Genomic DNA, 22,289 nt, shown 5'->3' with positions numbered 1-22,289 from the left:
AGGGCAGCTGTTTCCTCTCCTGGGCCTCAGCTGCTCATCCAGAAAACAATCTTGCTTTCCTAGAACATGCTTCACCTTTTTGGTTCACTTGCCTGTCATGGACGTGATCAGTCTTACATGCTGGGGAGGGGAGGGTCAGAAACTGCTGGTTTTCCAGTCCACCATGGGATACAAGGGGGCAGATGCCCATCCAAACCCAAACCCAGCTTTGGAGATGTGGCCTGAACTTCACCTCACCTTCATGGTAACAGTGATGGTGCTGTTGACATTTGCTTTGTGCAGCCAGCCCTGCTTTATCACACCACCCTTCTGGGAGCACAGGGAAGAGGAATCCTGAAAGACAGCAAGCAATCATAAAAAGAGGAGGTGAGGTAAACTGTTTCCATACAGGAAATTCCCCTTGGACAAAGGGATTTGTCCACCCTGGGAAGCAATACCATTTTAACTACAGAAATACAGTGGTATGTAGAATGTATGTGCAACAGGTACAGCTATGCATAGAGTGTACACCAAAAAAAAAAAAAAAAAAAAAAAAAAAAATCAGGGATATTCCTTTCCAATAAAGAGGTAAAACAGGCTAGATAGGGTCACCTTTAAAAAAAAAAAAAAGACTACATCAATTCTGATAGAGCTCCACAGTGATTTTGCAATGAGGCAATGGAGGCCTCCTGGTTCTTATGCAGCATTTCAATACTTGAGGAAGATGGAAATTTTCAAGATGGTCTGTTTAGGAAGTTGCAAAATGCAGAACTGAACGTTTCCTGTCATTTCCTTTTGTCATTCTCACATTTTAAATTTCAGCAAAAACCACCAAACCCAGCAAAGTAACTGAAATGTAACTGGCTGATTTCACATTTACCAAACCCACAGAGTTTCAAGGGACCCAACCAGGCTGCTCTTGCCACACCAGATGGGGTTTCCATCTGCTCCTGTGCCATGGTCCCAGACAGAAAGAATGGCTCTCCATTCATACCTAACCATGACCTCCAGTGGGGAGGGAAATGAGAGCCCAAAGTGATGAAAAAAATCTCACCCTGGGGCTCCTGTGACTCAGCAGCAGAGGCAGCCCCAGCCTGCCCTGCTGGGCCAGGAAAGATGCAGGGCTCTGCTTTAGAGAGCCTGCTGCATCCAAAGGCTTCACTCTTCTCATGTCAAACTTCCAGAGTAAATGTTCTGCTACTTTATTTCCCTGGACAAAACAACCCATGACTTCTCCCTTATAATGGTTCACCTTTTTTCATCAAGAGATTTCTTCTACTTGAATTTCCATTACACAATTCTAATGCAAATGCTCTGTCAGGAAATGGTAACAAAATCCTTTAGATATGACCATGCCAAAAGATATAAACCTCAAAACATCTGTGGGAGCACTTGGACTACTCTTCCACAACAAACCTCAGTAACTTCTCTTGTTTGAGTATTTGGGACACTGGCCAGAAGAAGAAAGGTCTCCAAATTTTGATAGCGTATTTTTGTCCTTTTGCTTTTTTGGAAGCATGCTGATAACAGTGCACAGCAATGTCTCCAGCCCAGAGCAGATATTTTTTAAGAGGCAGCACCTCAAGTTACTGATGTAATGCAAACTAACAACATAACAAAAAAAAAGATTAAGGCCAAACTTGACAAAACATTTCCATTTATAAAGAAGCAAATGCAGTCCAGACCTGAGGTGTGCTAGGACACATCCTGATAATTTGAGAAATGTGTATGAAATAGCACCTCCAAATCTTTAGCTCTGCAACAAAGTTCCCCTTTCTTCTGCAATTTCTCAGCAGCAACATAGTGGTGCCATGGGAATTTTAAACATCTGGGCTAAACCCTCCCCTTTGTAAACAAAAACTTCCTAATATCACCTGCATGGATTAATCTCCACATGGTACTTGAAACAGAAAAGCACTGCCCATCCCTTCTGTAGCAAATGTGATATGCTTGGGCAGGAAACATGGCATCTGCACCATCCAAAATAACCACCAGGTCTGAGATGTCCCTGCTGGCAGAACCCCAGCTCACCCCCACAGGGGAGCTCCAGGGCTGCAATTCCCAGCTGAGCACAAAGATGCCACTTCCAGAGGAAGCAAACGCCTCCCAGCACTGGCACAGGATGTGCAGAGCAGGACTGACACACTGTCAGCAGGGTGGGTCCAAGTCACTGATGAAAAATTGCAAGTTATGTGGTAAACCACAAAACTTTCTAAGATGAGAAGCCCAGAATCACAGTGTAGTGGAAAAACAGACTGCCCAGTTTTAGTTCTGGATATGAAGAGTTTTCCTTAGTAACTACTTGGCTTCCTTTTTTTCCTCTTCCTATGATGCTCTGTTTCAAGGGAAAAAAACATGATAATCTTCCAGATAACTTAGGAGACCCTTGGCTCCAAGAGAATATCTTGTCATACTTTGAAATAAACCACTACCTCACTTTTTATCCCATTTTCACAGCAGAAAGCAACCCACCAGAAAACTTCCTAGGAACTGAATTCTGGCTTTGCCTTGTGAAATTAACTTCTTAATGTATTCCCACTTTTTTAACAGGAATACATTAAAAAAAAAAAAAAAAAACCAACCAAAAAAAAAAACCCACAACCTTTTCCTTACCTCATCCTTTTCAAAGTCTTCATCAATTTCAAACACATGGCTTGGAATCTTGTCTGGCCTAAAGGATTTGCTGAAATTACAACACATTTTCATGTTTAATGAGTGGAATATGAAGGTCGTATGAGCCAGCAGCTGATGCAGGATCCAGAAGCAAGAGCCAAAGTGCAGGCTACAGAGCACAGAAGATAAATTGCAAGAGACCTACAGCTCCTTACAGCTGGGGAAAGCTAAGTTCTGAGTGCATTTCATGGAAATTAGGCACAAGCAGTCTGTAATTAGCTTTCTCTTGTTAGCTCTTGTATTCTGCAGAGTCTTTGCTGACTTGCATTATGGAACAAAGAGAGAGCACTCTGGTTTATCTTCCATCTTTACCAAAAAAAGAAGCAGAATCAGACTACAAGATTATTTTAAAATTTTAACATTATTTGATCAACAGTATGACTCTATTGCTGCCTCACATCCCCTCGAGACCTTCAGGAGAGATCCACTACATCCAATTAAGAAGAAAAAGCATTTAACAAGCTTCCAGCACATGAGCAGCCTGGACAGGGGTCCAGACATGCCCAGAGTATGGGCAGTGAGCAGAGCAGGCACGCGACACAGAAAACAACAATGCAGCAGAAATCTGAGATGGATGTGCCTGTCTGAAAAACCCAACTAGCCCTGGAGCTGGAAGCACTGGCACAGCACTGGCACAGCCCAGAGTTTCCAAGCACACAACTCCCCAGCAGTGCCAGCAGCAATAACACATCACCCTCTCTGTGCTGGGGCACAAGGAGAATCTGCTTGGCCTGTGTGAGGCACACAGGGAACATCAGCCCAGTGGGACAATGAGGCTCCTGGGCACTGCCAACGCTATTTATCCTGCCCAGGGTCTGGCTGCACTCTGTCCTCATGCCACATGGAGGGAGTGTCACACACTGGCAGGTGGGATGTGAAGCCCTGACCCACAGCACTGTGGGCACCCCCTGGCAGAGCTGAGGGACAATGGCCTGCCAACACAAACCTCTGGCTTAACCTGCAGGGTGACATGGCTCTGCAGGAGAGGCTGCTCGTGGGACAGGCATCAGGGAAAGGGCAGAGTGCTCCTGCTGAGGCCCGTGATCACACGTCTGCATTCCAAGGGAGCATGACACTTACCATGGCAACATCCGAAAGTCTCCTGAGTATTCCTCATACTTGTAGTTTACCACGAGCCAGTCGGAGCTGTAGGTTTTAATGCACTGAAAGGAAAACAATACAGCTCTTAGAAAGCTACAGCAAGCCAAGCAAAGCCCAGCACCAGTCTGAGAGCTTACACACTGCAGGGTGAGGTAAGCACAAGCGGGAAGGGCATGGGCAAGGCTGCTTCACTTGCTTCATGTAGCAATGCAGAATTTCATAAGGAACCTTTTCAGCACAGAGACAAAAATCACACAGCATCTGGCCTGCCACACAGCTACAGATTTTGGGTTTACATCACATTTACATCCAAGGCTCTAAAAAAGGAGCAGTGATTTGGGAGGAGACTGTTCTCCAAAACTTTTCTGTCCTCAGAAACAGCGCATCTAACTCCACACGACCATCGCTTTTTGTTCCACTGCACTCGAAGGGAATGGTCCTGGAGAGCAGCACTTCACAACAAACCCACAGCACTCCAGATGCTCCAGGGAGGTTGTGGATCCCCTCCTTGTCAGGCAGGTGGTGCAAAGCCACACTCACTCCTTGGCTGTGTCCAAAAGCCACTTGCAAAGACACTCTGCACATGAGAGCTCTCCTGTGCAGCAGGTCGGGCAGTGCTGCCCCCAGGGAAAAGCCAAGGGAGCCACAGTGCTGCGGATCAGGAGCTACAGCTGAGCATCCTGTCCAAGGGCTGTCGAGTGCTGAATGCAGGTGTCACATGGGCTCTGCCCCTACCTCTTTGACAAAGAGACTCTGAGCTTTCTTTAGAGCATCTTCTGGCACTGTTGACTGGACAGTTCTTCTCTGCCGGCCAATGACCGAGATCTGCAGGAAAAAGGAGAACACTCCTTCAGCACAAACTCCATCTTCAGGGCTTCACATTCACTTCAAATAAATGTGGTGGGCCTAAGCCACCAGTTGGTCATTTTGGTTTTATGTGTCAGTAATGCAGCCAAAATTAACATGTGGTAAACGGTGGAAATTTTCCAAGGTAAGCAGGATGGGAGACGAGTGAGCCTCAAATATGGGAAACATCCAGAGCAAACTCACAGACACATCTTCAATTGGAAATATCAGGAGGTCCCGGAGGGGATCGCTGTAGATCTGAACTCTGCGCTGAAGGATCACGTTCTCATAGTCCAAGGGTTCCACCACTTTCGTTTTTTCCTGCGGGAAAAACAGATTATAAAAAATATTACGTATGAGTAACATCTAAAATAACCAGTAACTAGCATCTTGTGCTTAATTTCAAACTGTGTGACCACTGGACTGCCCATTACTCAGCACTCTGATGCTCCAGTGCTGCAGGTCACCACTGATGAACATGTTTTGCAGAGAGGAAAATGAGGAGTTAAGTTTGAAGCAATAAGCTACAGGAAGAAATGAAGCACTGTGCTGCTCTGTCTCAGCAGAGTCTCTAATTTCCTAATGGAGCAAGAAAGCCTGGACAGGCCATAACTTTAACAGCTGCAAGATCCAGCATTTCTATGTTTGAGCAGCTCATCTGTACAGCTTGGAAGCAACTCAGGAAGGCTCCTGAGCTGGCTCTGCTCAGCTCAGGCTGCTTTTGCTTGAGGAGTGGATGAGAGCTGTGCTCCCCCAGGAATGATGAGAGCAAGGCTGCAGGTACAACTGCCAGAGCAGGAACCTCAGCCCGTGGAAGGAAGAACAGCATCCCTCTGGAAAGGCAGGAAAGCCCTCTCCATAAATCACACCCCAGACACAGCCAAAGGCTAGAGCCCAGTTTTAGTTTCATTCACATTTCAGGGAAGCAAGAGGAACTTCTCCAAAAATCCCTGGAGTCACAAGCAAAAACTATTAGGAGAGCTTCATTACATTCCTTATTGTACCAAGTTTGTCTGTGTAACAAGTCCAGAAAATAGAACTTAGTAAAATTAGAAAAACAACTTCTGAGGCAGGCAAATGACATCTCAGCTGCCCAGCCTGACTTCAGGTTTCATGAGCAAGAGTCAGGCTCTCACCACTGCACTGTGAAAATCACACTTCAAACCAAAAGCCAACCAATGACTGTATAGGAGTGGTCATAATAAAACAAGAACCAAATTTTGACCCATCGAAACTTGTCTTGTTTTGAACCTTGACCAAAATCCTGATGCTTGGCCCTGCCACAGACAGTCTTTATGATGCCACGTGCCTCTGGACATGACATCCTTGCAGGACAACATGCTTGGACTCTCCCCTCTCAGAAGAGGAACATCAGATGCTTCTCCATGGGCAGCAAGCATTACCCTCCAGGAAAATGGAGGGAGGGAAATGCTCACCATAACCAGTTAAAGATGGGAGTTAAAGATGAGACCAGTACAAGGTCTCTCGATGAACACAGTACAACCTGCAGCTTAAAAAAATTAGTACCAAATGAAGACTGAAAGCTCAGCATTGTGTAACACCACTGGATGGACAGCCACACCACCTTGTTTGAGAGTCCAAACATCTCAATATTTTATGTGACATGTGAGATAAGCAAGGAAGTCAACAGTGCTCTTCCATAACCAATCCTAGACAAAGGTCCTGGGCCTCTTCTGTGCCTTTGGCTGCTTTGGCTCCTGGGAGGCATTAATGAAACACCTCCTGCCTCAGACAGTTTTGCACTTAAAATGTCTCCTTTCCATGCTGCAGAAATCCAGCAGGAATTAGCTCAGTTATCTGAAAAAGTTCCCCTCTTAATCACTCTCTGAAAACTTTGATTTACTGCTTGCACAGTCCTGAAAGGAACCTCACACTGCTCAGATTACCAGAGAGAAAGACAAAGGTCAGTCAGCAGAGAGCCCAGGCTGGGTGCCAGAGCATCCAGGGGCTGCTGCCTGCTCCCTCAGCCAGGAGGGATTTGGGAATGGGGTGACAAATTCTGCCAGTCCCACTGCACACACAGAACTTCTTGCTTCTACATCCAATATCTGAAAAACCCAACAGGTATACAGAGAAAAGGAACTCATTTACTCTCAGTCAGTCCCATGCTTGTTAAATGCTTAATTGAATTTGGTTAATCATCTGAAACACAGGTCTTATTTCAGGATAGCACTGTGCACTTCTGAAAGTCTGTCGAGCTTTGCAAATTAATGTGAATTAACAGGACATCCATTTGCAGGTCTGGGGTCCCAAAGCTTGTCCTTCCCACGACAGCAGGCAGAGCCACCCAGAGCAGGCACACAGCTCTGCCAGCCTCTCTGATTCCCTGCAGCAATCCTGGCAAACCTCAGCAGCCTTGGTGGGTTAAAGCAGTGCCATGACCCTGAGAACTCACACCAGGCTCCGTCTCACCTTGTCCTGCAGCAGCTGTAACACTAAATTAGAGTCCCTCTGTGAGCCTTCCATATCTCTCTGGGAATGCACACCTTCCAAGCACACAGTATTTTTAGTCCTTTTTTGTTTTGCAACATGGTCCTGAAACTAGGACTGTGTTTCTAAAGCTGTCCTTTTAAAAAGTTGGGGCTTTGATGACATTCCTTTTCTAGATCTGATAGCTCTGATGACCAGCAAGACAAAGTCCTGGCAGTCATCCTCATGGGATTCAATGACAGCTGAAGGGTAAGAGCTGAAAAGGAGCCCAGATCCTCACATGAGATGTTGAAAATTCATAGAGCAGTGCCTACAACAAATGCAAAAAAATCCATAAAACTGACTGCAGCCCTTCTAGTCTGGTGGATGTAATGATATTGGGAAAAAAGTGTGGAGCGGGCTGTGATCAATATCTGAGAAACCAGTGCCAGACCTGTGACACACATCTGATGCCTGAGGGATGGAGGGATGTGCACTGGCACCCAGAAGGGTTCTGCAGCACCCAGAGAGGCATTTCTCCTCTGGAACTGTTAGAAATACAGTCCCTAGGGCTCCCCAGGGTGTGCAAATTCCCTGTCTCAGCACACAGCAGCCCTCCATCCCCTGCAGCTCAGTGTTGCACTGACCGTGCTCACACCCAGCACATCACCCTGTGCCTCTCATGTCTCTAAAGCAAATCCAAAAGATGTAGGTCAAGCTGTTTGTTAGCAAAGCAGCTGCTGAAGGAAGGATGTGGCCTGGCTCCTGCCTGCCATGGTGGAAACAAACTCCTCCCTGCACCCCAAACTGTGCAGGCTGCCCAGCCAGCCAGGCATGCTCGTGTCCTGCAAACAGACCCATGGAGCAAGGAGGAAGCCATCCCAAATATTTGTTGCCCTTTTGACCCTTTGAGTCCATACACTCCCATCAGCCCAGAAATGCTGGAGATAAAGCTTTAAATGCTGGAAATGGGATTTCAAAGTCTTAGCTTCCCTGAAGGTTGACGTGTACAGCCCACACCACCCCAGGCTCAGACCACACTGCCACAACAGCAGATGGCACCCACCAAAGTCATTACAAAAGCAGAGGAAAAACTATTACACTAAAGTAATTAGAGTCTTAGAAACCACAAATTCCTCCACAGGGGAAGCCAATACCCAAGTACAAAGAAATGATGCCAGTCCAGCAACAAAATCAATCCATTTCTGCAGGAAAAAACGTGCAGTGCTGCCAAAGGCATCCTGCTCTGTAACACACAGCAGCTCTTCATCCAGGGCAGGCAGACACTGCACTGTGATGCTCCTGAGCTCCTCTGAGCTCCTGAGAACACAGCAGGGACGGGCTGGGCTGAGCTGTTCCTGTGGATGCAGCACCAAGCACACCCAGCAGCAGCATCCAGCCCAAAGCACTGCAGCTCACTGTGCTGGGATAAAAAACAAGTGAAATACCTCAGAGAAAAACAAGCGTGACTTTAAACAAAGATAACATGAGAGCAGTGCACCCTCCCAGATAAGTCACTCATCCCTCTATAAAAAACCTCAGGTTCAAGCCCCCCACACCAGCCTGCTCCCAAAACCACACGCTGCTCTTGCTGTCCTCTGCTGCTGCCCCAGCACGGGGCTGTGCACAGGGCTGTGTGCTGTGCTGGAGCCTCATCCACGCTGGGTCACGAGGCTGCACTTGGACAGCAGCACAGGCAGAACAACAGCCTTCTATTGGAGTATTGACTCCCCACCACCAGAGAGTTGGCTGGCATTTGAACAGGAAATTCAGAGAAATTACTTCAACAGAAACATGCCCACAAACACCAACACAAGGCTCTGCCTTTGGCCAAGCACGAGCACAAAGAGCCCAGAATGAGGGAAAACCCAAGTAAGGTCCTTGTCCTCAGTGCCCTGCTTGTCCTTGTCCCACTGCCCTCCCCAAGACAGAAACCACCAGAGAGAGAGCACAGGAAAGGTTTAGCAAGGGAATTATCCATTAACAAAGAGGGGGATACTTTAAGTCAGATTAAATTGTCACCTTTCTGCATCCATTTTGCAAAGCGTATAAAATTCTGTTTATTTGCTTTATAAACAAAGGCTCACAATAACAGCTTGCTCATGAGAAGTATAGGAAAGAACATTTCTATTTTAAACTTCTAGTGCCTGAAAACCAGCAGCCACCTGTCTTCCAGTGTTCTGTATTTGAATACCATAAAAACACACCACCTTTTTGTTATATATGATTAATGTTCTTCTGAGATCCACTTCTCCCAGAATTACAACAGATAAAACGCGAGTGATGTGAACGTACAGAATGAAAAATGTTTCCTTTGGGGATTTTTTTAAAGCAGAAGCCAAAGGAAAACTATGAGAAAGCTTTTGTATTTTCAGTCCTATCAGTTCAGCCCTCATTTAAAACAAAATCCAGAGAAGAAAGCGACAAACCAGGCTGGTTTGGCTCCAGTGTAACCAATTTTCTGGTCCCTCTGCAGTGACACAAGTCCTCAGCAGCTGCCAGCACAAGGCGGAAGCCAAGCCCAGTGCTGGAGCTGCTCCACACTTGACTTTCACTTCTCTGGTCCCAACGGCCACCAAAGACACAGAAACACAGAGAAACACAGAGAAACACAGAGAAACACAGAGAGAAACACACAGAAACACAGAGAAACACAGAGAAACACAGAGAGAAACACACAGAAACACAGAGAAACACACAGAGAAACACACAGAAAAACACACAGAGAAACACACAGAGAAACACACAGAGAAACACACAGAAACACACAGAGAAACACACAGAGAAACACACAGAGAAACACACAGAGAAACACACAGAGAAACACACAGAGAAACACACAGAGAAACACACAGAGAAACACACAGAAACACTCACACCCTGCCCTGCAACACTTCCTCTGGGCTTTCCACTGCAAACCCTGCACGTTCAGCAGCCCCAGCACGGGGCTGTTCCCCACATCTCAGAAATGCAGCTCTACCCAGTGTGTGCATCCACATTACAAAGCAGCAAGAGAGGCACAAATGAGATGAGTTTTTAAAGTGCTGGTTGTTTAGAGCAGCTGAAGAGAGGAGGAGGAAGAGGACAGATCACACGTATGTATAAAACTGTATTATCTCAGATTGTACAACTGCTTCCTAAAATTCAGCGACCATTTTACAGCCTATTTGCTGCCTCATCTTTTGCAGCCCTGTAGTGCACTTACGTGGAAAGCCAGGCAAAAGCCCAAATTTTAAACTAAATACCAAAGGGCCAAGTAGGTGAAATACACAGAAAATGAGAGGAAAAGTCAATTTGGAGAATTAAAAGCTAAAAGAGGGGGAAATGGAGGTGGTACAACTACCCTTGGGACACACTTGTCACAGCTAAAATCTCATTACTTCTGAGACTGGCAACACTCCACGGCAGAAAGACCACTCCCCACTACAATGTGGAAATGTGAGGATACTTGAAAAACAGCAGAGAGAAGTCCCCGTTTTTTTATTTTACTGAAGAAACCTGACTGTACATGAGAGAATTCAAATGATGCCTGGGAACTGAGCAAACTCACTTGGCAAACCATATGGGCATATGGAAATGAGCAATTTCTATATACAGAAAAGCTTTTCTACAGCTAGGGATTCAAAGATCAGGTCAGGGAAAACTCAAATTGTGTGGCCTTTCAGAGCTTTTTTCTTTTAGTATCACATTTGTGTCTCCTCACATTTCCACCCCCAGTTCCTGCATTGCCATCTGATCCCATTTACACTCTCACTCAAGCTTGCAGAAAGTCTACAGAGCTCAATTTACAAAAGCTCAGATTCACAGAGAAGTCATCACTGCAGACTGCTGGGTAGAAGAAAGAATAACGAAAACCCATAAACCCTGGGCTTGGCCATGCAGTGTTTATGGAACTGCCATAAACCTCTGCAAAGCCAGAATAAAGCCTGTGCCCCAATGACTGCGGATTCAAAACTCCAGGAGAAGAGGAGGGAACAGAGACCAGGGGAGGAAGGGCAGGCAGGGAGGCTGTGAGTCAGCAGAGATGGCAGCAGCCACAACCCAGCCCAGCCCTGCCGATGCCAAGAGGTTTGTGGCCTTCTCAGCAAAGCCACATTTTGGGAAGAAATCAGCAGGGAGGCACTGAGGCAGCTCTCTGCAGGTGATGTGTCCACAAGCCTGCTGCAAACCCAGCACTCAGCTGGATGTAGCAGATGCACAATGGTAAAACCTTAAGGGTGAAAAACAATCCATAAAGGTGGGTATGAGCAGGCCAAAACTATTTTTACACTGGCCAGAAATAAGGAAGTTTAAAAACACAAGAAAAATGTCCAGACAGGAATCCTGGCTCTGCTGAAGACACCAAAATCCTGAGACACCACAGCTACACCTGGGACAGGTGAGAGGTGTAAGGTGGGCATGCAGACACACAGAGCATCTTGTGAAAAGGCAAGGGAGGAAAACCTCACCAGAAGCAGGAGAAGCATGGACAGGGAAAAGTCTCAGGAGCTGGCCCAAGGTGGTGCAGGGGAGGGTGGAATGGGGGATGGGGGTTTTACCCATCTGGGGATGGATCTGTGCAGGGGTCATCATGGGAAGCAAGAATTGTGCCAAGGCTGGGCTGTGCAGCTGTGAGAGGCAGGAGATGGGCTCAGGGAGGCCAAGAGGGGCTGGCAGAGAGGTGAGCACTGCAGCCAGGAGAGGAGCCCCATGGGCAATCGGGAAGGGAAGGAGGAATTGGAGAAGAGAAGGGGCCTGGCAGGGAGGGATCGGGTGCTAACACAGCTCAGAGCAAGGCTCTGCACAGCCTCCATGGGCAGCAGAACAGCAGCCTCCTGAAGAGCAGCACATCACTGCCAAGGCCCTCGTGAGACGGGGTCTGGCTTGGGGTCCACGCTCCCATCTCCATCCACTCTGTGCAGAGCGTGCTGTGCTCCAGCTCCCCACGCAGAGCCAGCAGCACCGGGCTGCCTGCCCCACTCCTCCCAGCAGCTCTCAGAGAAACAAAAAGCCATGTCGTGGGCAAGGGGAGGATGAGTGCACAGTCCTGGCACCCTGCAAGAAGAACAGCAGCAGTGGAAATGACTCACTCTTTCCATCCCAAAGCTCGAATCAAAAGCCAGCCCCCTCTCCTGTGCTTCCCTCCACCCCGCCCAAGTTCTGTGCCACAGCATTTCACCCACCCACAGCCCTCCCCTCCTGCACCAGGGGCCCTGGGTGGCACCAGGACCTGGGTTCTGGGTATTTTGTAAGGTGGAAGTCTCCTTTTTCAATGTAATGCCCACTTCCCAGTGAAAAAGCAAGTGCCTACAGTCACACTGCTGTCCCTTAAACTGACAGATTATTGGTGTGAGACACCAGCTTGGAGAAGGCTTGAAGAAACAGTCAAAAAGTTGATTCACTGTAGACATGCAAACATTTACTTGTCATTATTAGGCCTGTCAAATAAAATGAATTCAGGCCTTGAAGTGTCTTCGAGTTGGTTTAGAAATACAGGAAGCCAGAATAATCAGCATATGACTCTTCATTTTCCTTCCACTTACTCAGAAGTGGACTCCACAGCCTTTAGCAGATCCTCTCTGAAGCAGAGGTCTGCAGCCACGAGGGGCAGGAACACTGTTTTTCTCCTGAAAGCTTGAGATTCTTGCATAATCACTTAAGCAAACAGGACTCAGAAAACAGCTGCACTGCAATGAAGCAGTGAGAGTTCACAGCCCAAGTGTGAGTGGCCCAGCCTAGAAGGCAGTGCTGCCACTCCAGCCCACCTGCACTTCACCTCCACACATCACCTCTGAAAAGGATCCTGGAACAAGTGCAGAGTAGCAGAAGAGCTGGGGTGTGATCCATGTCTGGCATGAGCACACACCTGAGGTGATGCAGCTGCTCCTGCACAGGGCACTGCATTAGGACAAGCATGTGAGACTGATTTCAGTACCCTGGTCCCTGTGCCTGACCCTCCTCAGCATCACCAGGTGCTGCTGTGTGACAGTGGCAGCTCAGTACACTCTGCCATGGAGTCTCCAGCCCCTGAAGTCCCTGAGTCCCTGCCTGCACAGAGACATCCTGCTCTAATCCAGCCCTTCTCCTCGAGGAGCAGAGGGAGGGACCAGGGCAGCTCCACGTCAGCCAAACTGCACCTGCATCCAGCTGAGCATCTGCTGCAGAGCATGAGAGACGTGCAAACACGTCACAGCTTTGATTTTCTCCCTCAGATATAATAGAGCCAATAGAAATTGGCAAAAGGGTACAGGTTTCTGTGGGACAGCTGAATTTCTGCCAGATATGACTTCCCAAAGCATTCTGTAAAACAGGCATGCTAAAAAAGGAAAATAGTAATTACTATGACAATAATACATGTTATTTATTTAGGTTCTTAACTGAATATCCCAAAGTGCTTTTCAGATGTCACTTGTATTTCATCATTTATTTATGTAGTATCAGTTTTATATTTAGCATCCAAATCTAGAATAGCCAGTTCCAGAACATCTTAAAGCAATTAATGGCACATAAGCAGAACCCCTCCCTTTCCTGTCTGTCTCAAACTCTTGTTTTTCGCTCCGGCAGCCACTCGCACGCAGGGCTGAGCCAAGAGCACAGCAGTGCCCAGGGCTGGGAACACTCCCACCCCACTGGGGAGGACAGAGCCAGGAGCAGGGCAGGAGACGTGTCCAGGCCCAAAGAGCAGGGCAGGATGTCACAGGGCAGTTTTGGGCTCCTCAGCAGTGCAGAGAACACCCCAGCAGCGCAGCCGTGCCAGGGGTGCTTCCAGCAGCTCAGGAATTGTCTCAGCCTCATCTCTGCTCCATTTTCAGGCTGCAGGCGTTGCACACAGGTGCAAAGGGGCTGTAAAGTTTGACTCTGCTCCCCCCAGCAGACACAGGGGAGGCTGTGGATGGGCTCTGCAAGGGACGGGCTCTTCAAGGCTTCAACCCACCCACAGCCAAAATGCTGCTGTCAACAGAAGCACCTCAAAGCTTCCCCAAATAAAAACATGCATACAATTGCAACATCATGCAGCAGGACAAGGGAGAGTTTAGGGCTCTCCAGGCACAGGGAAAACCTCTCTGAGTCCAGTGCAACCCTCCTGGAACTCGGAAGTGCCATGGAAAGCAGTTCTCTGCTGGAAGCTGGGTTTGCCTCCCTCCACACCAGCTCTGTGGGCATTCAGCCCACTGTGGCCAGCACCACCATCTCCCTCCAAGAGATGAAGACTCCCTTTCCCTCCCCTGGCCCTGTCACAAACGCAGCTCCTGCCAAGCCTCTCATGTCCCTGTGTCCACCATCCCTTTCTGGCTGGCACAGCATCTCCCTCGAGTCCCTGCTCCAGCTCATCCCAGGCCACACAGAGCCTGGCCTGGCAGGCTGGCAGAGCCCTGGCAGACATGGAGCCCTGCCCTTCTGAGCCCTGGCTCCCTCCAGACCTCGGGGACACTGCCCTGCCCAGCCCACATGCCAGGCTCTGAGCACTGCCAAAATGCAGCTCCATGTGTGGCTGTGGTGGCTCCCCAGAGCAATGCACAGCACTGTGACACCACCAGCTCCCACTGCTGCTCAGGGGAGGTGCCACCTGCCTGGCTTCTCCCTTGCAGTGTCCTTGCTCAGGGACAGAGGCCAGGCTGCAGTGGGGATGGCCAGCACGGAGCCAGGGGCAGGATGAGGGAGGGGGGATGCTGTGGACCAGCAGAGTCTTCTTCCAGATGCAACCCAGGAACAGTCCTGTGACAGGAGATATTAATAGGGGAGAGAAGAAACTGCTTTTCAGAGAGAGAGAGGGGTGAGAAAGGGGTCAGGAACAAGCAGCCCTGACCCCATTAGAGAAGCAGCAGGAGGCAGGGGAAAACTGTAAAGATAAGTCAGGGCTGTGTTGAAGGAAAGAGGAGCCATTCAGGGAGAGCTTTGATTTATACTTTTAAGGGAATGAAAGAGATGGAAGAGTTGGTGACAGGGAAACATATTCCAGCATTTTTAAGATAACAGCAATGGCCACAAAGGTAGAAGAAACTACAAGAAACTACTTTTTCTTCCTTGCACAAAGCAGGAGTGAAGAGGCCAATATACCAGGGATGCTGGAGCACACGTGTTCCCCATGTCTGGCTGCTGCTCAGCTGCTGTGTGTGACCATGACTTGCATTCTCAGGCCACAGAAATGTCAAAAGCTTTGTGCAATTTTGCACCATTAGAGACAATAAATCAGCATGCAGAGGGCTAAGTGAATTGATGAAAGAGCCACCCAGCTGTATATAGAAAATGATGCTACACTACACACTACAGCAGGTAGTCCTGGTTCAAATGCTCCTGATGCTGAGGGAGATACCTGCAAATATTTCCAGATACCAGAACAGGATGAAACAAAGCCCCAGGAGCCATCCCCTCACTGGATTCTGAGAGCAGAAATCCCAGCTGCAGTGCTGGCAATGGCTGCAGGCACCACCACCAACCATCTGCTCCAGGCGTTTCACTGCACTGGCAGTGGCGGGTTGGGGCAGATGCTGTCAGTGCAGGGACTCCTGCATTTCCATGACATTGTCCTCAGCACAGAACAAACCACTCTCAGCCTTGCCCAGCGAGTGCTAAAACTCCAGCTAGCAAAACGTGGTAAGAGATAAACACATGTAAAGGCTGGGTGCTTTGTTCTCTTCCCAGAGCTTTCCTATAACAGGCAGGTGGATGCAAACATTTAAATGATGCCTTGGGAAGGATAAGATTTTGCACCCATCAAAAGCTTGTCATTGCCTCCAAAACCCTCAAGAACTGGACACATTGACTACAGCTCATCCTGTAGCAGTCATGCCTCAGCTCACAGGCACTCACAGAAGAGCCAGGCATTGCTCCATCTCTAAGGACTGGGTATCAGTAGGAGGTATCCCAGAGATTTGTCCTCACATAGCTGCAGAGGGTACTTGGAGCCTTGCTCCTCTCCATCCAGCCATACCTTTCATCCACTCCACAGCTGGTGTGTGCTCAGGCAGGGGCAAACCCCAAACCCAGCCATTTCCCCCAAACCCAGCCATTTCCCTGGCACACATTGCCCAGGCCAGCCCTGGGCTAAATCCAGCCCCTCACAACACAGGAGCCCTGATTCAGGAAAGCATTTTAAAATGTGATTCACTTTAAAAATGCTTTTAAGTGTTTTGTGGTTTTTTTTTTTTTTTTTAATAAGCCCCTGTGAACAACATTCTCTGCACAAACACTTGCACAGGAGTCACCAGGGCTGGCTCTGACAGGCAAATCCTGCCCTGGTTAAACCAACAGCAAAACTCCCGCCCACTTTGGCAGGGGCAGAATTTCTTCCCGTGCCTCATATATGTCTGTTTTTCTATGTAAATTGTGCAAACACAGCATGCTGACTATCCCCGGGGGAACACACATATATTCTGTCTCTCTTGAGTGCCAAGATCACTACAAACGCTGCATATAAACAGGCTTCACATTGATCAAAGTGAATTTAGCTTATTAAAAGGGGATTCTATACAGAAAGCTGATTTCCTCTGCATGAGCATAAATCAAGACACTAGTAACATAGTTTAAGCTGAAAAAAAAAAAAAAAAAACCCACAGAAAGAACAAAATGCTTTTTTGCCTCCAGTCAAAATACTCCTTAGTATCAGCATGAAGGAGCTTTGTATCTCCTTTTTGCGTCTGACTGAAACGGAGCCACCCATAGGAGCCCAGCCCAGCCCAGCCAGGATCAAACAAAACCCATCTCCTCCTGGCAAGCTGCCCACCCATCCACAGGGAGCTTTCAGGGAGCACATCCCCCAGCACCACCTAACACAGGGAGCAGACACTTGCCCTGAATACCTCGGGATGGCAAAGATCCAGGCAGCTGTTTGTAAGCAGAGGTTCTCCCATACTGCCATTGCTGGCAGATGTGTGCCCCAGATCTGAGTGTCACCAAGCTGTGCCCCGGGGGTACCCAGAGATGCTCCCCTGGCCTGGCTGACCCAGTGTGGGATAATCTTTTGCAGCTGCTCCTTCTCAGATAAGATAGCCTGGCTCTGCACCCTTTCTAAAATCTTCATGGCAAAGCAGTAAATGCATCTTCAGTTAAAGGGTATAGAAATGATGTAAAGAAAATCAGAGCAATTGTGCGAGACTTAAAATTGCCACCAGATGACTGGGTTTGGCAGCACTGTGGGAAAATGCATCATCTGTGCTTTGTCAAGTGCTTGCTGCTCTGATCTCGTGCCTCCCACACTTTTAATTTCCCTGTCACGACACAAAGAACGACACTTCTGACAAACTCACACATGGGGTGAGACACAGCCCCCTCTCCTTGCAGGGCCCCAGTGCTGCTGAGCACATCCCAAAGAGACAGCGGAGGCTCAGGGTGTCTCTCAGGGTGTCTCCACCCAAACAAGTGCAGCTGATTTGGATCCTCAGGCAGAAGGAAGAGGCTTTGCTGTTGTCCTGGCAGTGTCACAAGACCCAGATGTCACTCACACATGTGTGCTCACACTGCTCAACTCTACGATGCCCCACTGCACTCTATGGGGTGAAGGAGAGGTGCACAGTCCTCAGAACAAGGACTGCCCACCTGAGCACCCAGGAGCATCCTGCTGGCAAGAGTCTGAGCTTTGCAGCTGCCCAGGTCCCACACCAGCCAGAGCCTCCAAGCAGGGCTCTCCTGCCTTGCTGCTCAGCTTTCCCACTATTACTCAGCAACATCAGAGGATGGGAGGAGAGAGAGATTGCACTGAAGGTCAGAGCCAAAATCACCCATCTCCATCCACTGCCAAAGGTGCCCTGGCTGCTCTCTTTCAGCTCTAGCCCAGATGCCTCACCCAGGTACCATCAGCACTTTGGCTCTGAAGTTGCACTTTTAACACAGTATTTTACTGTTGGTGCCCCAAGGTTTAAGCTGTAGGTCATCTTTCAGTTAAGAATGGTTTATGTTATCACACTTGGGTTTTGACTTCTCCTTTCTTTACCTAATCTTAAAATTTCCCTTTATCATTCAAGTGTGTCATTTATCCCACCTGCCAACAAACACTTCCACTAAATTTGTCTGTTTACTTAAGCAGTGACATTATTTGTCAATTAGCCTGGCAAAACTTCATCCCCAGTTGTAATCAGTAGCACACATCAGGGACCATTCAGAGCTGAATTTGATACAATCTGCCCTGCAGCCTCTTGCAGAAAGAGCACACAGAGAAGCAGGGTTCCCACAGAGGCGGCTGCCTATGGCACCAGGCGCTCCCAAGGCAGCTCTGCAGGGCTGTGCTGCTTTCAAGGGATTCCTGCTGAACTGTTCCTCCCCAGCCTGTCTGCCAACGAGATGCAAGGCCAGAATGATGCCTGGGATGCTGGGAACAGCAGCAAAGCAAGAGGGACACAAGCCCCAAGGGAAGGCACTTCATCCTTCCCTGTGCTTCCCAAAGTGCCCCCGAGCTCCCCTCCACAGCCTGTGCTGACTTCCATTGCTGCAGTGCAGGTCCCAGCTCTGCCCACCCTGACAGGAGCAGCTCTGACTGCATCCTAGCAGCTGGTCCAAAGGGCAGTGTGTGGGCACAGGCACTCCAGGACACCTTGGAAAGGGACAAGCTCCCCTCAGTGCCAACCCCCACCATATCCAACGCTTCCCTTTCACAAGCACAAAGGAGCAAAGCCCTGCCAAAGTTAACAACTAAATATTCTCCATGCACTAGACAGGCATAAATCAAAAAAAGAACAGAAATAACATGGCATGGGCTTCACTGCTTCACCAAGACAGCAGCTTTGGAACCACACTGTGCCAGACATCTCACTCCCTCGGCTGGACACGGCGCTGCTGGCTACAGAGACGCCTCCTGTAACGCACAAATTGTGGCTCTGGACATGCTGACCACTTCCATGAGGTTAAAAGCTTTCCTCACTGAGATGTTTTCATTTATGAGCATTTCATTCACTGACTACAAACAGCTTCTTACTCCAGACAGTTCCTTGTCTCGAGGTGTGCCCTGAATGTCCAAAGTGCTGAGCTCAAGCAACACACTGAAAAGGCCCCATGGTGCCCACTCCTCCTGGGATGAAGGTGTGCTCTGGTACCTGCAGCACCTCTGCTCACCACCCCTTCATGCTCACCACCAGAGATACCTGTGCTTTCAGCTACGATTGCCCCAAGGCAAGCAGACAGCCAAGGCACTTGACAAGATGACCAAGGGAGTATTAAACTATTCACATACTTTTTATTGACTCAACACCACCTGCTCTGTCCAGGATGCAGGAAGAGGATGGGATCCTGCCAGGCAAAGGCTCCAGTGTAACTCCAGTCTCTTCAGAAACTCCCAGTTCCTGACATCCTGGGACACAGTGCATCACTTGCTGCCAGCCTGCTCCATCCAGTTACCAAACAACTGCTCCTACTCCCTGTGTACCCAGTGGCCACCCTCTGCTTCCCAGAGGCACCCCTGAGCTCAGCACTGCCCCAGGTGAGGCACAGCTGGGGTCAGTCCTGATGCTGGGCCCGTCCATCTGCCCCACCCTGGCTGTGGCAAGGAAGGGCAGATGGGCTGGGGAGGTGCTCACACAATGTTCTGCAGCTGCCCAGCACCATCAGCACAGAACTGAGACTCGCCTGGGGAACAGGATCAGAAACTATGACTTCTCAGTCTCACCCTCACTCCACCACCCCCAACCATCACTTCTCAGGATCCTCTCTGTACCCTCCAACAGCCAGCACACCAGCCACAGACATCCCTTCCTCACAAAGATGATGAACTAGAACACAGAGGGAAGCCAGCGTTTTGCTGGAGCAAACCTCATCCTTAATCACTGAGGAAGGTCAAATTGCCATCTGAGACAGCCCTATAACTCGTGCCACCTCCTTCCCCACTCCTTGATCACTGCAGTGCCTTATGGCTCTTCCCAGTGATGCAGAAGTGCTGGCATTTATCCCTTGCTGCTGAACTGTCAAAAGCAGGAAACTCTGCCAGGACCTAGGGATCAGAAACACCTGCCCTCACCTTCCTCTGGTGCTTGGCTGCAAACACACGAGGCAGCACAGCAGCTCTGGGGATTGAACTGCCAGAAACAGAGAGAAGTTGGCAGGGACAGCACGGGCAATGAAACCCTAGAGAGGATCAGAAAAAGAGTGGCTGCCTGACAGACTCTGATGCTCCTTTGGGTTCCTGTCAAGGTTTTATTTATCTTCATCTGCAGTCCCACCCATCCCTTCCCCTTCTGAGAGAAAGGGCCTGACACAGGCACCACATAACCTTTTGCATGTAGGATACCAAAGCTCTTCTGGTCCTATAGATGCAATTTTATTTTTAATGAAAAGTTACATCAGCTTGTACAAAGCCTTTGTCCCTGTGTAGTGTTGATGAAAGAGGGAGAGCAAATCACACGGAAACCCATAAGGATCCCCAAACAGCTGCACAGAGTAAGCAAAAACTAGCACGAGGAAATCAGGCTAGATTATCACCATGAGTTGTTTTTTTTTCAAGCTTAGAAATCTGTATTTTACAAGAAAACTCTGTTTTTAAAATAAATGTTCAAACCTCAATTTATTTAACAGCACATGCCTTTCAATCTAATCATAGAGAACTAATAGGAATTATTTGCTAAACTTGTACTGCACTTTCTGCATATCCCATTGCCTAACCTTTCTTCCATCAAAGTCAAGGTCAAAGTTGATTACACGCTAGAGTAATTCAATGAGCACCAGTGAAACACATCCAACAAAGCCTCGGGAAGCCGTGAGCTGCCCCCGCCATCCTCCCAGGGCACAGCACTACGGTTCGCACAGATGCGAGCACAACAAAGACAACCTGCTGCAGCATCCCGCATGCGGGGATGGAACGCATCCGAGTGACTTCCAGCCCAGCCACCTGAGCGCGATTCCCGGGATCTGCCGGGCTCACGCCGGCGCCTGTGCCTCCCGCCCTGCCAGGTCGTGGCCCGCATCCATGAGCCGGTTTCACGGGTCCGCCTCCGCTACCTGCTCGCTCGGTGCCCCGCTCAGGGCTCCCGTTCATTCCCGCCGCCACCGCCCCAGCGCCGCGTCCCCGCGATCCCCGCGGCTCTGAGCGCTCCGAGGGGCGCGGTGGCGGCAGGTGGGGCGGCCGGCGGGATGGCACGGCACGGCACACACGGAGGGGACCCCAAAAAGAGATGCCCGTCCCCTGCCTTGCCCAGCCGCGCCCTCCTCATCCCTTGCCCAGCGCTTTCCAAATCGCGCCCTGCGCATCCCCCGCTCCGCCAAGCCCCGACCCAGCTCTGCCCTTTCTCCAGGCCCTCTCCAGCCTCTTCCTCTTCCTCTCCCCGCTCTCGGCGCATCCCCTGCCCAGCTCTGCCCCTTCCCGGCGCTGCCGGGCTCTCCCGCTGCCGCCCATCGCCGAGCGGGACGCGGGCGCGGCCGCGCTCACCAGCACGAAGGAGCTGCGCACCGCCTCCGAGACGCTCTGCCGCAGCTCGGCCGCCGTGCCCGGCTTGCTGAGCCGCTTCGTGAACTTCCTCACTTCCGACATGGCGACATGATCCGCGCCGAGCCGAGCCGAGCCTCAGCCTCCCCCGGCGCTCCCTCGCTGCCGCCGGGCGGGCGCGGCCGGGCCGGGGCGGGCGGAGCCGCGGGGCGGGCCCGGGAGGGTCCCCGCTCGCCCCGCCCCGCCCGGGCCCGCTTTGTCCCCGCCGCAGGTGGCCCGGACCCCGCCGGGCCCGCTTTGTCCCCGCCGCAGGTGGCCCGGACCCCGCCCGGGGCCGCTTTGTCCCCGCCGCAGGTGGCCCGGACCCCGCCGGGCCCGGGACAGCCCCGCCGGCAGCGCCGGGGATGCTCGCGGGGCGGCCCCGGGGACGCGGCTCGGCCGGCGAGGGCGCGGCGCGCCGGGGCTCGCCGAGGGAGAAGGGGCCGGACCTTTAGAACAGCATCGCTCGGGGCCGCTTGGGCTGGTGAGCCCCCTGCTCTACCAGGGGCTCCTGCAAGGCTAAGCTGGATCCAGGACAAGAACTTTCTACTGAGCATCCCTGTGCTGGTTGGGGTTGTGTGAAATTTATTCTTCTCCGCGGTAGCGGGCTGTGTTTTGGATTTGTGCTGCAAACTGTGTTGATAATTAGGGATGTTTCCTTTATGCTGAGCAGCGTTGACAGCGTCAAGGCAAGAACTTTTCTGCTCCTCGCCCCACCCCAAAATTGTAACAATGAGCTGGGAGGGGGCACAGCCAGGATAGGTCACCCCAGGTGACCCAAGGGACATCCCACATCCTATGGCATCAGTTGATGGGTATAAAGCAGGTTCAGAAGAAGGGAGTGAGGACAATCAGAGTGTCTTCCCAAGTCACCATCACTCATGAGGGAGCTCTGCTG

General features: G+C 50.1%; 1 protein-coding gene across 4 annotated transcripts in view; it reads right to left on the bottom strand.

Annotated features, from left to right (window-relative positions):
• The window catches only part of DOCK11 (dedicator of cytokinesis 11), a 75,261-nt gene extending 53,724 nt beyond the window's left edge, over positions 1 to 21,537 (bottom strand). For 3 of the 4 annotated variants that reach the window (XM_021548503.4, XM_077786513.2, XM_085570919.1), the window contains exons 1-6: positions 21,356 to 21,537; positions 4,804 to 4,920; positions 4,489 to 4,578; positions 3,733 to 3,815; positions 2,593 to 2,662; positions 238 to 333 (exon numbers count right to left, since the gene is read on the bottom strand). In XM_021548503.4, the coding sequence (XP_021404178.2) occupies positions 238 to 333; positions 2,593 to 2,662; positions 3,733 to 3,815; positions 4,489 to 4,578; positions 4,804 to 4,920; positions 21,356 to 21,457 (558 nt within the window). In that variant the 5' untranslated portion in view covers positions 21,458 to 21,537. The remainder of the gene's footprint in view (positions 1 to 237; positions 334 to 2,592; positions 2,663 to 3,732; positions 3,816 to 4,488; positions 4,579 to 4,803; positions 4,921 to 21,355) is intronic. The other variant, XM_085570920.1, reaches the window with a different exon arrangement.
• Between the last annotated feature and the right edge of the window lie 752 nt (positions 21,538 to 22,289).

The sequence above is a fragment of the Lonchura striata genome, chromosome 4A (genome assembly GCF_050655825.1).
Source record: "Lonchura striata isolate lonStrDom1 chromosome 4A, ASM5065582v1, whole genome shotgun sequence".
Lineage (NCBI taxonomy): Eukaryota > Metazoa > Chordata > Aves > Passeriformes > Estrildidae > Lonchura > Lonchura striata.
Note: the sequence above shows the minus strand (reverse complement) of the source record. Positions and strands in the feature narration are given on the sequence as shown.